General features: G+C 41.7%; 1 protein-coding gene across 5 annotated transcripts in view; it reads right to left on the bottom strand.

Moving 5' to 3' along the window:
* Positions 1-14551, bottom strand: part of KIF21B (kinesin family member 21B) — a 768527-nt gene that overhangs the window by 354935 nt on the left and 399041 nt on the right. For all 5 annotated transcript variants that reach the window (XM_056557611.1, XM_056557612.1, XM_056557613.1 and 2 more), the window contains 2 exons: positions 6105-6313; positions 760-901 (listed from right to left, as the gene is read on the bottom strand). In XM_056557611.1, the coding sequence (XP_056413586.1) occupies positions 760-901; positions 6105-6313 (351 nt within the window). The remainder of the gene's footprint in view (positions 1-759; positions 902-6104; positions 6314-14551) is intronic.

Genomic DNA, 14551 nt, shown 5'->3' with positions numbered 1-14551 from the left:
ACGGTTGGGGTGCAGTTTTCCCCTCCCCCAGCCGGATCCGGCAGCCGTAGCCTGAAGACGTGGTGTGCATGCACCCTAACAAAATCAGGAATATATAAATAAAATTCAACAACAGTCATAAAATCTAGAGATATATGCTAACTAAACTTGCCATTAATAAAAAAAAGTTTATAGAAAATATTTAAAATGGGCACTGTTAGATTGAAAAAAATTGTATATGTTGTACATCTTGACAAAACATTGAAATTTCTAATAGACTTCATAGGAAAATGAAATTTCCTTTTTTATATAAATCATGGCTTATAAAAAAAAAAAAAAAGACCACTAGGGGTCCTCATACCATTCAAAACATAATCCTGACCAGCTGCAGAATCATCTTTGTCGAGGCTGAAGCACAGGCATGGACAAAGTCCAGTAAGTTAGAGCGGCATTGGCACTCCTCTGTGCTCAGTCCTGTCTTATCAGACAGAAACATGAAAACATAGAGAAGAGAGAGTTACAGAGCAGCCGGAAGTGATTGGATAAAGAGACCCAGAATTGTTCAGCATACTAAGGGAGTCATGAAGAGTGACGACACGCCCCCTCCAAAGCACAGAATAACAAACTAAGTGAGCAACAGACATGAGGCATTTGTGAGAGAACTATAGAAGCTAAACACATAATTATATGTACATGATCACAACTAGGATTTTATGTGGGATATGACAGGTACTCTTTAGGTAAACATATAAGATACTGTCAGATGATTGTTAAACTTACCCGCAGCAACCGTTCCATATCATTCTCTAAATTGAGTAGAGTCAGTCTCTGTAAAACTATTTCATGAACTCGCTTTTCCAAAGTTTGCCATTTTAAACGAGCAGCCTTGCTCAAAGGAAACCGTGGTCGACCTGCTTTTCTCCTGTTTTTTAATGAATGTAAGAAATGATGAAGATGTATTAGTAACAAAACAGTAACGGTAATTAATCCCTAATTGTAAACAAAGTTTTTTTTAGTTTAATGTAAAACCGTTATGATATTATGTAGAAAAATATATAAATTATATACAAACTATTTAAATTATATGGATACCAGTCCTCAAAGGTACATAGAGAATAAAATAAATTAGATCCAGTATCTAAATAAGCAATGTAATAAATTAAATGGGTATTTATGCATAAAAGATTAACCTACTATCATCTTGGCAGGGCACTTGCGTCCGGTGAAGAGGTTAATACATATATATAAAATAATAATAGTAACAATATTAAAATTAATATAAAAGAACATGCAGATGTGGTGGCCCAGTATGGGAAGGTGTGTCCCCGTACTTCTCCTGCTTTGTCAGGTAGAGTCTCTCCATGTCCCCAGGGCCCCCTTTATGTGTTATCCCCTATGTACTTAAGTTGCATAATAAAATGTACTGTTTCTTTAATAGCTGTTATCATGTGATTGTTACCCTGGAGGTACAAGTGGCTAGGTGACCCCTCAAAGAGGTGGCTCTTTCCTAGTAACCCCTATAAAACCAGGGGTTGAGCTACAATTTCTCTCTTCCAGCTCATTGCTATTCCTGCTGAGGTCCAGTGCAGTCATCTCAGAGTGTGTGCCCAGAGCATTGGAGGCCTCTAGCTTAAAGTCTGCAGCCACAAGTCAGCTAAAATAAGCTCAAAGTCATCTTCATGTCAATTGTTAAGTCAGTCAAGTCAAGTCTTCTAGATAGTCACCATGGCCTGCACTAAAGTGTCTCTACATACTGCAAGTCCTAGCAAGCCTGCGAGGTCCCTCTGTGTCACTGGTCACCTCCTTGGGATATTGGCTGTACTGCATAGACTGTATCACCTGTCTACCCTCAGTAAAGCTATCGTTGTCCGTAACTTGGCGTTGGTGTCTTCATTGTCCCTGTGCCTAGCCCAGGACCAGTGGGTGGTTAAGGCTAAACCATGCCCTGGCGTCACGACAAGAAAGGGTTAATAACATCTGCCCCCAGGGTTACAACATCTGCCCTACATTGCACCCTGCTGACACCACACAGATATACCAACTAAATAGAGTAATAGGGTTCACAATCTAATGAACCTTCCACCTTCATAACTTTTGTGCCCAAACTATACCCACCATCTCTGCTATAGGCTCCTTTGATTCTAGAAATTCTCCCATATCCTTACACGCATCCTTTTTTCACTTTACCATATTCACAAAGGAATCCGTTTCCTTCCATTTCTTTACATAACTCAACTGGGTTGCTATATAGTACAATCTAAAATCTGGCTAGTCCTCCTTTCTTCAGTTCCTTACATAAATAACCTCATTTCATTCTTGTTTTTACCCTTTCCAGACCAGTTTTCTTTCCATGGCTTCAATTTCTCAAAAAACTTGTTCTCCCAACCATACCGGACTATTAGACAAAACGAACAAAATCTGAGGAAGGGCTATCATCTTTAATAAACTGATCCTGTCTGCCATACTAAGTGGCAAACCTATCCAAATTTAGGTTTTTGTTTTTATCTTTCTCAAAATAGGCCAGACATTTAGTTCTGGATATTTTCCAATATCCCGTCTGACAATTATCCCCAAATACTTAAATGTTTCCCCCTCTCCTATTATCTTAGCTCCCCTAGTTAACTGAAATACGTCTGACTGAGCCCCATTCACCAAAACCGCTGCCCTTGGGGAACCATACAAGATTCCCGTCCATTTCATAAACCCTTCTCCAAATCCATATCCCCTCATAACAGTCCAGAGGAAGGACCACTCCACCCTGTCAAAGGCCTTAACTGCATCCAATGATAGGATGGAGCACCCCCTCCCCCTCCATCTCCAGGTTCCCAAACAGTCTTCTTACATAATTCGCCGTTATTCTATCACTCATGAATCCACATTGGTCATTCGATATTAATAAAGGCATTACCTTCGCCAATCTCACTGCTAAGATTTTTGCCAATATCTTCATATCTGTATTTAGCTGCGAGATTGGCCTGTACGCATCCCCGGCTTCATCTTTCCCCGGCTTCAAAATAAGTGTTATTACTGCCTCTCTCATTGACATTGAGGGGTATAAAGTTCCACTCCTAAAAATATCTCTAAATAGTTTCACTAATCTGGGAACAAGAATACTACCCATCTGGGCCTGGGGCTTTTGATCTGGGTGCTTCTTTTACCACCTTCAACACCTCCCTTTCTTGAATTTCACCATCTAATATCTCTACAGCTCCCTTTGTTAGTTTTGGTAATTCGAATTCATCCATATATCTTTGTATTTCATCTTGCTCTACTGTCAGTTGTGAGGTATATATATTTTTATAAAAATCAGAAAAAACCTTAGTTATTTCTTCCTGTTTTCTTACTATCCGCCCCTCTTTATCTTTAACAGCTGCTATCAATGTTTTATCTATTACTTCTTTTGTCAGCTTGGCCAACCATCTTCCCGGCTTTCCTCATTCTAGATATCTCTTCTGCTCAGATTGAAATATTTCTAGTTTTTGCCTTTGCTGCCAATAACTCTTTATACCTCCCTATTGCCTCCTCCCACTCTCTTCTATCTTTTTCTGATCCTGTTTCTATAAAGTGCTGTTCTGCTTTCTCTACTTTCTTTCTAACTTCTTCTTCTATCTTTGCTTTTTTCTTCATCCTTTTTTTACTTACAGATACCTAGGAATACCGCCTTAAAGGCGTCCCCATACCTCTACCCAAAAAGGATTTATTCTCATATTTATCTGCCATGTCTTTTTAGTTGCCATTTGTAACATTAATGGTGCATGATTGGATATACTCCGGGGTTCGTATTTTATATCTTTTATCTATGGCATAATCTCCTTATCGCCAAAAATCAGGTCTATACCGGATAATGTTTTATTGGATTTATTATAACATGAGTTTGGGATTCTCTCTCTTCAGTAATCTACCCATCCTAATTCCTCCACAATTTTCTTTAGACCTGTTATTCCTCCATTCAGACTCTGTCTCCCTAATCTTATCTACAAGATTATTAAATAATATGACACTTTAATAATTGGAGGCACAAGAGTGGGGGTTTTGGGATAATGAGAGTTTTAAGGGAAGGCACGAATAAAAAAAAATAATCTCTAAAATGTACAAAATAATGTTGGATGCTAAAAACTAAGGGCTGAGACACTTAAAGGGGTACTCTGGTGCTTAAACATCTTACCCCCTATCCAAAGGATAGGTGATAAGATGCCTGATCGCGGGAGTCCCGCAGCTGGGGACGCCCGGGATCATGCACGCGGCACCCCGTATGTAATCAGTACCCGGAGCGTGTTCGCTCCGGGACTGACTACCGGCGACCGCAGGGCCGGCGGCGTGTGACGTCACGCCTCCGCCCCCGTGTGACTTAACTCTCCGCCCGTCAATGCAAGCCGACTATCACGCCCCCTCCCGTAGGCTTGCATTGAGGGGCGGAGCGTGACGTCATACGGGGGCAGAGGCGTGACGTCACACGCCGCCCGCCTTGCGGTCGACCATAATCAGACCCGGAGCGAACACGCTCCGGTCTGATTACAAACGGGGTGCCGCGTGCATGATCCTGGTCAGGCATCTTATCCCCAATCCTTTGGATAGGGGATAAGATGTTTAAGCACCGGAGTACCCCTTTAAGCCCAAAGGAATGGGAAAAGGATATAGGAAAAGTAATAGAGAAGGAATGGAGGGAAACTTTCCCTATTAAAAATAGATCTCATAGGATTCCACAATTCCTTATAACACATAGGCTATATTATACGCCGCATCTTATGGCAAAAATAGATAAATCAATATATATAAGTGCCCAAAATGTGATGGTGAAGGAATGGAGTTCTTCCATATGTATTAGGTGGAGTAAGAACGGGAGGAAGAAGGATGGATAAGGTTTTAAGAGGGAAAGTGCAATTTGTATCTAGACTCGAGAAAATGGATGTCTAAGGAAGTCCTAAATATTGATGAATTTAATACTACAGTACGTAAAATGATACATTTTTTGTTCGGATGGGCAGTTAAGGCCAGATGTTTACCAAAATTCCATGCAATCTGGGATAATTGGATTAAAGGTATGACGGAGAGAGAGATTATGTTTAGTAGAAAATCTACTTTTTTTTTTCTCCCCTTCTGCTATGGGGTGGGGGGTGTTTTGGGATGAGTAAAGGGAGGGGTTAGTAGGTGATTACTGTTTTGTAAGGGGAGGTGCTCTGTCCGTCCAAAGATGACCCTGATGATACAATTTCTACATTCCACTATATTCTAAGATGGGAACTTTGAATGGGAGGAGAGAGGGGAGGAGAGGAGGAGAGGGAAAGTATAAGTATTCTTAAATTCTTAATTATTTAAGAAATGTAGAAAAAAAAGGGCCCTTCCACTATAGTAACGAAGGCATGAATGAATGAAGACTTTAGAAAATGGAGAAAGCTGCATAACAGTCCACTTAGCAAAATAAGATGAGTTGAATAAGCAGTAGTTTCTCCTCGAGCTTGTTGATCCTGGAGGGTGTGTAATAAACATATCATCAGTAGATCACGAGAGAGTCAGGAAGGATGGTGGCGCGGAAGGGCAACATAGAAACGGACTACGTCTGGACTGACAGGGGATGATGTCCGTGACTGGGAAACATTTAATGGAGACAGCCGTAGATGCATGGTGGTGCAAAGTTGGATGCCGGCGTCCGCGTGCTGCTGTGGTCCGCAAATAGGGGACTTCCAGCTGTTGAAAGTGCTGGAAAAATGTTAGTAGTTGGTGTACTGTATGTATACTTGTTGGGGTGCAGTTTTATAATAGCTATTATTCTACTGCACCCCAACAAGTATACATACAGTATACCAACTACTAACCTATATATACATTATATATTTAATTCCACTTAATCACCTATGAACTTTACTGCATACTATGGATAAAATTACAGACTACTAGTACACCAGTTGCTGCTAACAATATACAGCCTGATGCCATTTCTTTTATTCTCTATGTACTGGTATCCATATAATTCATATAGTCTGTATATAATTTATATACTTTTCTACATATACATTAGGCCTATTTTGGGTGTAGGAAACATCAGTAACCTTGGGCACATATCTAGTCCTAAGTGAGCTACACTATTCCTTTTCTTTTTTGAATAGTTATGATATTAGTTTTGTCACCTCAAAGCCAGACTCCCATTAGGTAGAGGACCCGTTTCACTTGTTGTTTTGCAGTTCCATTGTCGCACAATGCTGGACACTGATCGTGAACTACAATCTAGTTCCGATGATGTTGTACTTGACAGATCTGCTCCAGAGTCTGGAAGTGATGTTGTGTGATTTGCAAATCGATCTTTAGCTGGCCTAGAAAGACGCTTAAGAGCAGACACCTAGGAAACACAGAGGATAATATATATATATATATATATATATATATATATATATATATATATAAAATAAAATAAAGTTATGGTAATTCAGCTTGGCATTGATGAGTAAACGGCAGTAAACAGCAGTCTGAGACAGTGACAAAGTTCAAATGCAGGGCTACTCCTTCAAACACAAGGGGGAGATTTATTAAAACCTGTGCAGAGGCAAAGTTGCCCAGTTGCCCATAGCAACCTATCAACTTACTTCTTACATTCTTAACAAGGCTTGTGAAAAATGAAAGCAGCGATCTGATTGATTGCTATGGGCAACTGGACAACTTTTCCTCTGCACAGGTTTTGATAAATCTCCCCCAAGGACCTTGAAAAAGGGTGTTCCCGAAACGTGTTGGTGTCTTGTTTTTATGCTTTACCTTCCCTTATGAATACTTTTAAGAAGATGTGAATTAACTATGTGTTTTTATAAAATGTCCTGTTCTGGAGTGCTGAGCTTTTCCTACCTAATTGAGGATTGTGTGAAACACAAAATATAGTCATATTCACATAGACACAAAACAAGAAACCAGTAGCACTAAGTAAATACTTTAACCCCTTAAGGACCAGGCCCATTTTGGCCTTAAGGACCAGATCAATTTTATTTTTGCATTTCCGTTTTTTCCTCCTGGCCTTCTAAAAATCATAATTATTTTATATTTCCATCCACAGACCCATATAAGGGCTTGTTTTTTGGGTCACCAATTGTACTTTTTAATGACATTACTTATTTTACCATAAAATGTATGGAGCAACCAAACAAATATTATTTATGTAAACCGCAATTTAGCAAATTTTGTGGGTCAATACCATTAAAATGATACCCATGTTATATGCTTTTCTATAATTGTACCGCTTAAAAAAAATCTCAAACCATTTTAACAAAATAAGTATGTTTGAAATTATCCTATTTTGACCACCTATAACTTTCAAATTTTTCCGTGTATGGGGCGATATGAGGGCGCCATTGTCTGTAGTTTTTATCAGTACCACTTTTGCTTAGGTTTTACTTTTTCTATATTTTTAATAAATTTTTTGGGAATAAAATGTGACAAAAAAGCATAAATTTTGGACTTTATTTTTTTTTTTTTACGTTTACGCCGTTCATCGTATGGGATAATTAACAATATATTTTAATAGTTCAGACTTTTATGCACGCGGCGATATCAACCAAATATGTGTATTAATTTTTTTTACGCTTTTTTGGGAGTAAAATGGGAAAACAGACGTTTTACTTTTTTATAGGGGGAGGGGATTTTTCCAAATTTTTAACTTTTCATTTTAAATTTTTAACTTTTTTTTTTTTTACTTTAATATTCCCCCTAGGGGACTATTTATAGCAAAAATTTGATTGCTAATACTGTGCAGTGCTATGCATAAGACATAGCACCGACCAGTATTATCGGTGATCTTCTGCTCTGGTCTGCTCGATCTCAGACCAGAGCAGAAGACCCTGGGAGACGGCTGGAGCCAGGTGAGGGGACCTCCGGCTGCCATGCTGGATGAACGGATCACCGCGGCAGCGCTGCGGGCGACCCGATCATCCATTCAAAGTACCACACTGCTGCTGATCACGGCATCTGAGGGGTTAATGGTGGACAGCAGTGCGATTGCGGATTTCCTCCATTACCGGCGAGTCCCTGGCTGCTAATAGCAGCTGGGACCCACCGCGCATGATGCGAGCTCCGGTCCGGTGCTCGCGGTCATGGTGGCGTGTAAATGTACGTCATGGTGCGTTAAGTACCACGGCACCATGACGTACATTTACGTCCATTGTCGTTAAGGGGAAGGGGTACTCCAGTGGAAAGTTTTTTTTGTTTTTTTTTATAAACTGGTGCCAGAAAGTTAAACAGATTTGTCAATTACTTTTATTTAAAAATCTTAATCCTTCCAGTACTTATCAGCTGCTTTATGCTCCACAGGAAGTTATTTTCTTTTTTGATTGTTTTCTGTCTGGCCACAGTGCTCTTTGTTGACACCTCTATGCATGTCAGGAACTGTCCAGAGCAGGATAGGTTTTCGATGCTCCTGCTCTGGACAGTTCCTGACATGGACAAAGGTGTCAGCAGAGAGCACTGTGTTCAGACAGAAAAGAAATTCAAAAAGAAAAGAACTTCCTGTGGAGCATACAGCAGATGATAAGTACTGTAAGGATTAAGATTTTTAAATAGAAGTAGTAATTTACACATTTGTTTAACTTTCTGGCACCAGTTCATTAAAAAAGAAAAAAATCCTCCTTTAACACCTTTATTACCCCTTTAACTAACCCTCTCTATACAGATGGCTTACTACCCCACATAACAAGCTTTAAAGTGTAACTGTGACAACATTAAAAAAAATGCTCCATGAAGGCAGACTGGAAGGTACTTGAGATGGTACCTCGTTCCTATGAGGATTGCCAAGATGTTTCCCTCAGTGTCTCCTCTGTTTCCGCAAATGTCAGCAGAGGGGCACTATCCGTGTATACCACCCGATTTTCTCTGTTACAGAAGTTAATTTACGTAAATGCCCAAAACAAGCCTTATTGAATTCCTGATATCTCGAAGGGGAAGCGGAAACTTATCTACCTCATCTTTTAGCTGCCAAAATTGCAATTGCCAAAAAATGGAAGGCTCTGTCTAGTCCTCTCCATCTGGTTAAATCTAAATTAAATTGGATTATGGCCAATGGCAATCTGATAAGCATTCTAATAGATTTGCAAAATGCCTTTGAAGCCACCCGGCGGCCATAGATGTAGTATATAGGCACTTCCCCTTAAGCCTTACCTTTCTCCTCACCTGTCACGGCCTTAAAGGGTACCTCTCATCAAATAAACTTTGGATATATTTTAGATTAATGAATGTTGAATAACTTTCCAATAGCATGTTAATGAAAAATATGCTTCTTTCTATTGTATTTTTCCCGATCAGTCCTGTCAGCAAGCATTTCTGACTCATGCTGGAGTCCTAAACACTCAGAGCTGCCAGCCTGCTTTGTTCACAGCCAAACAGGCTGTGAACAAAGCAGGCTGGCAGCTCTGAGTATTCTCCTTTGTGAACAAAGCAGACTGGCAGCTCGTAGTGTTTAGGACTCCAGCATGAGTCTGAAATGCTTGCTGCCAGGACTGGTAGGGAGACCCCTAGTGGTCATTTCTTCAAAGTGTAAAATTAAATAGAAAGAAGCATATTTTTTAATAACATGCAATTGTAAAGTTATTCTGCATACATTAATCTATAATATATCAAAAGTTTTTTTGATGAGAGGTACCCTTTAAAGGGGTACTCCAGTGGAAAATTATTTTTTAAATCAACTGGTGCCAGAAAGTTAAACAAATTTGTAAATGACTTCTGTTAAAAAATGTTTACCCTTCCATTATTTTTTAGCAGCTGTATGCTACAGAGGAAATTCTTTTTTTATTTTCTTTCTTTTTGTCTTGTCCACAGTGCTCTCTGCTGACACCTGATGCCCATATCAGGAACTGTCCAGAGCAGGAGAAAATCCCCATTGCAAACCTATGCTGCTCTGGACAGTTCCTGAGGTGTCAGCAGAAAGCACGGGACATGGACATGGACATGACAAAAAAAGAAATTCAACAAGAAAATAATTTCCTCTGTAGCATACAGCTGCTAATAAGTACAGGAAGGGTAAATATTTTTTTAATAGAAGTCATTTACAAATCTGTTTAACTTTCTGGCACCAGCTGATTTAAAAAAACATTTTTTTGCCACTGGAGTACCTCTTTAACACAATGGTAGGATGACCACCTCCCCTCCCCATCCTCTCATTAGTCTCCCTTCCCCCCTTGTTTGTTTGGTCTGGTTTGTCTTTCCTCTTGTGTTTCTGTTAAAGTTTGTCCTTTTTTCTTCCTGGGATCCTCAGGAGATTTCATAGTGGACCTTTGCTCATAGACCTTTGTTGTTGATAATATAATTAGGGATGAGCAAATCGAATTTGACAAATCCGAATTCATTACGGATTTCAGGAAAAAGGAATCGCTTCATTAAACTCCACTTAATGCAGTCCAGGCTCCAGGGCATCTAAAATGGTGGATCCACATGGGAGGACATGGGGCAAGGAATCCTGGGAAGGCGGGAAAAGGGTAGACGAGATGATCCTGAATCACATGCAGCATGCAGCCTATCAGCAGCCAGTCACCCCTGTGATGTCACAGCCCTATATAATCGGAAGCCATATTGTGGCCAGTCACTTCAGCCTTTTATTGCAGAGAGATAGATAGGGACAGAGAGTGCTGTGTGTTGCCCAGAAAAGCATATTTCCAGCAGTGATTCACCTCCTAGTCACATCAGTGTTCTGTTGGGACAGAGAGCAGTGTATGTTGCACAGAAAAGAATTTTTACAGCAGAGATTCACCTCCCAGTCACTACAACATTCTATTACAGAGGGACAGAGAGCAGTGAATTGCAGTGTGTTGCACAGAACAGCAGCGATTCACCTCAAGCCCAAATTCTGCCTTGAATCACTGATAGGGAAGGGAGTGAGATTAACCCCTTAAGGACCAGGCCATTTTACACCTTAAAGGGGTATTCCGCCCCTAGGGGATAAGATGTCAGATCGCCGCGGTGCCGCTGCTGGGGACCCCTGGGATCCCCGCTGCGGCACCGCGCTATCATTACAGCACAGAGCGAGTTCGCTCTGCACGTAATGATGGGCGGTACAGGGGCCGGAGCATCGTTACGTCACGGCTCCGCCCCTCATGATGTCACGGCCCGCCCCTTTCAATACAAGTCTATGGGAGGGGGCGTGGCGGTCGTCACGCCCCCTCCCATAGACTTGCATTAAGGGGACGCGCCGTGAAGTCACGAGGGGCGGAGCCATGACGTCACGCTGCTCCGTCCCCCGTATCGCCCGTCATTACGCACAGAGCGAACTTGCTCTGTGCATTAATGATGGCGGGGTGCTGCAGTGGGGATCCCAGGGGTCCCCAGCAGCGGGACCGCGGTGATCTGACATTTTATTCCCTATCCTTTGGATAGGGGATAAAATGTCTAGGGGCGGAATACCCCTTTAAGGACTCGGCCATTTTTTGCACATCTGACCACTGTCATTTTAAACATTAATAACTCTGGAATGCTTTTAGTTATCATTCTGATTCCGAGATAGTTTTTTCGTGACATATTCTACTTTAACTTAGTGGTAAAATTTTATGGCAACTTGCATCCTTTCTTGGTGAAAAATCCCCAAATTTGATGAAAAAAAAGAAAATGTTGCATTTTTCTAACTTTGAAGCTCTCTGCTTGTAAGGAAAATGGATATTCAAAATACATTTTTTTTGGTTCACATATACAATATGTCTACTTTATGATTGCATCATAAAATTTATGAGTTTTTACTTTTGGAAGACACCAGAGGGCTTCAAAGTTCAGCAGCAATTTAGAAATTTTTCACAAAATTTTCAAACTCACTATTTTTCAGGGACCAGTTCAGTTTTGAAGTGGATTTGAAGGGTCTTCATATTAGAAATACCCCACAAATGACCCCATTATGAAAACTGCATCCCCCAAAGTATTAAAAATGACATTCATTAAGTGTTTTAACCCTTTAGGTGTTTCACAGGAATAGCAGCAAAGTGAAGGAGCAAATTCAAAATCTTCATTTTTTACACTCGCATGTTCTTGTAGACCCAATTTTAGAATTTTTGCAAGGGGTAAAAAGGAGAACATTTTTACTTGGATTTGAAACCCAATTTCTCTTGAGTAAGGACATAACTCATATGTCTATGTTAATTGTTCAGCGGGCGCAGTAGAGGGCTCAGAAGGGAAGGAGCGACAAATGGTTTTTGGGAGGCATGTCACCTATAGGAAGCCCCTATGATGCCAGGACAGCAAAAAAAAAAAAAACACATGGCATATCATTTTGGAAACTAGACCCCTCGGGGAACGTAAAAAGGGGTAAAGTGAACCTTAATACCCTACAGGTGATTCATGACTTTTGCATATGTAAAAAAAATAAAAATAATGTTTTACCTAAAATGCTTGGTTTCCCTAAAATTTTACATTTTTAAAAAGGGTAATAGCAGAAAATACCCCCCAAAATTTGAAGCCCAATTTCTCCCGATTCAGAAAACACCCCATATGGGGGTGAAAATTGCTCTGCTGGCGCACTACAGGTCTCAGAAGAGAAGGAGTCACATTTGGCTTTTTGAAAGCAAATTTTGCTCTGGGGACATGCCGCATTTAGGAAGCCCCTATGGTGCCAGAACAGCAAAAAAATAAAAAAAAACACATGGCATACCATTTTGGAAACTAGACCCCTCGGGGAACGTAACAAGGGGTAATATGAACCTTTATACCCCACAGGTGTTTCACGACTTTTGCATATGTAAAAAAAATTTTTTTTTTACCTAAAATGCTTGTTTTCCCAAAAATTTTACATTTTTAAAAAGGGTAATAGAAGAACATACCCCCCAAAATTTGTAACACAATTTCTCCCGAGTACGGCGATACCCCATATGTGGCCCTAAACTGTTGCCTTGAAATACGACAGGGCTCCAGTGAGAGCGCCATGCGCATTTGAGGCCTAAATTAGGTACTTGCATAGGGGTGGACATAGGGGTATTCTACGCCAGTGATTCCCAAACAGGGTGCCTCCAGCTGTTGTAAAACTCCCAGCATGCCTAGACAGTCAGTGGCTATCTGGCAATACTGGGAGTAGTTGTTTTGCAACAGCTGGATACCGTTTTGGAAACAGTGGCGTACCAGACATTTTTCATTTTTATTGTGGAGGGGAGGGGGGCTGTGTATATGTAGTGTTTTTTACTTTTTATTTTATTTTGTGTTAGTGTAGTGTTTTTAGGGTACAGTCGCACGGGCGGGGGTTCACAGTAGTTTCTCGCTGGCAGTTTGAGCTGCGCAGCTCAAACTTACAGCCGGATACTTACTGTAAACCTCCGCCCATGTGAGTGCACCCTGTACATTCACATTGGGGGGGGGGGGGGGGGGGAGAAACATCCAGCTGTTGCAAAACTACAACTCCCAGCATGTACGGTCTATCAGTGCATGCTGGGAGTTGTAGTTTTGCAACAGCTGGAGGCACACTGGTTGTGAAACACAGTTTGGTAACAAACTCAGTGTTTTGCAACCAGTGTGCCTTCAGCTGTTGCAAAAGCTACAACCCCCAGCATGTACGGACAGCGGAAGGGCATGCTGGGACTTGTAATTATGCAACAGCTGGAGGCATACTACTTTGGCTGGGGATTGTATTTATGCAACAGCTGGAGACACACTGGTTTGCTACTTAACTCTGAGTTTCACAACCAGTGTGCCTGCAAGCTGGGAGTTGAAAAAATGTGCCTCCAGCTGCTGCCCATAAGGGAATGCTGGGAGTTGTGGTGGTCTGCCTCCTGCTGTTGCATAACTACAGCTCCCAGCATGCCCTTTTTGCATGCTGGGAGCTGTTGCTAAGCGGAGCGGGTTGCGGGAGTGACACCCGCAGCAGGTGCCCTGATTGGTCGGCTGGTAAACCGGGCGACGAATCAGGGCGATCGTGAGGTGGCACCAGTGCCACCTCACCCCTGCTGGCTATGGCTGTTCGGGGCCGTCTCTGACGGCCCCGATCAGCCAGTAATTCCGGGTCACCGGGTCACTGGAGACCAGATTGACCCGGAATTGCCGCAGATCGCTGGGCTGAATTGTCCAGCGATCTGCTGCCATCGCCGACATGGGGGGTCATCATGACCCCCTGGGCGATATGCCGCGATGCCTGCTGAACGATTTCCGCAGGCATCGGGCACTGGCTCCCCTCCGGCTAGCGGCGGGAGGCTGGGAATGGACAGGACGTACTCCTACGTCCTCGGTCCTTAAGGACTCGGAAACGGGGGCGTAGGAGTACGTCCATTGTCCTTAAGGGGTTAAGAGAGGAAGCGCAATTTTGGGTGTAGTACACAGCGGCTGTGTGCTGCAGCACTGGTGTATACTGCTGGTGTTGTGCACAAATACTGTTTTAACCCCTTAAGGACCAAGCCCATTTTCACCTTAAAGGAGAAGTCCCATGTAGAAAAAGTATTGTGTTTTAAATGCAGAAGCAAAAGTTATATCACTTTGTAAATCACTGACTTTACCCATCTTGTAAGTAAAACCTGTTTTTCTAGCTTCTTTGTTCAGAGAGGAAGTTCAGCAGCTCCCTGTTCTGATGACTTGCGACCCCCCATTGAGCTGCATTATGCTGGGGGCCGTGATGTCACAATTTCCCATAGTTCTGCAGCTTAGCCAG

The sequence above is a fragment of the Hyla sarda genome, chromosome 2, assembly GCF_029499605.1.
Source record: "Hyla sarda isolate aHylSar1 chromosome 2, aHylSar1.hap1, whole genome shotgun sequence".
Lineage (NCBI taxonomy): Eukaryota > Metazoa > Chordata > Amphibia > Anura > Hylidae > Hyla > Hyla sarda.
This window is presented reverse-complemented; position numbering and strand designations above follow the sequence as displayed.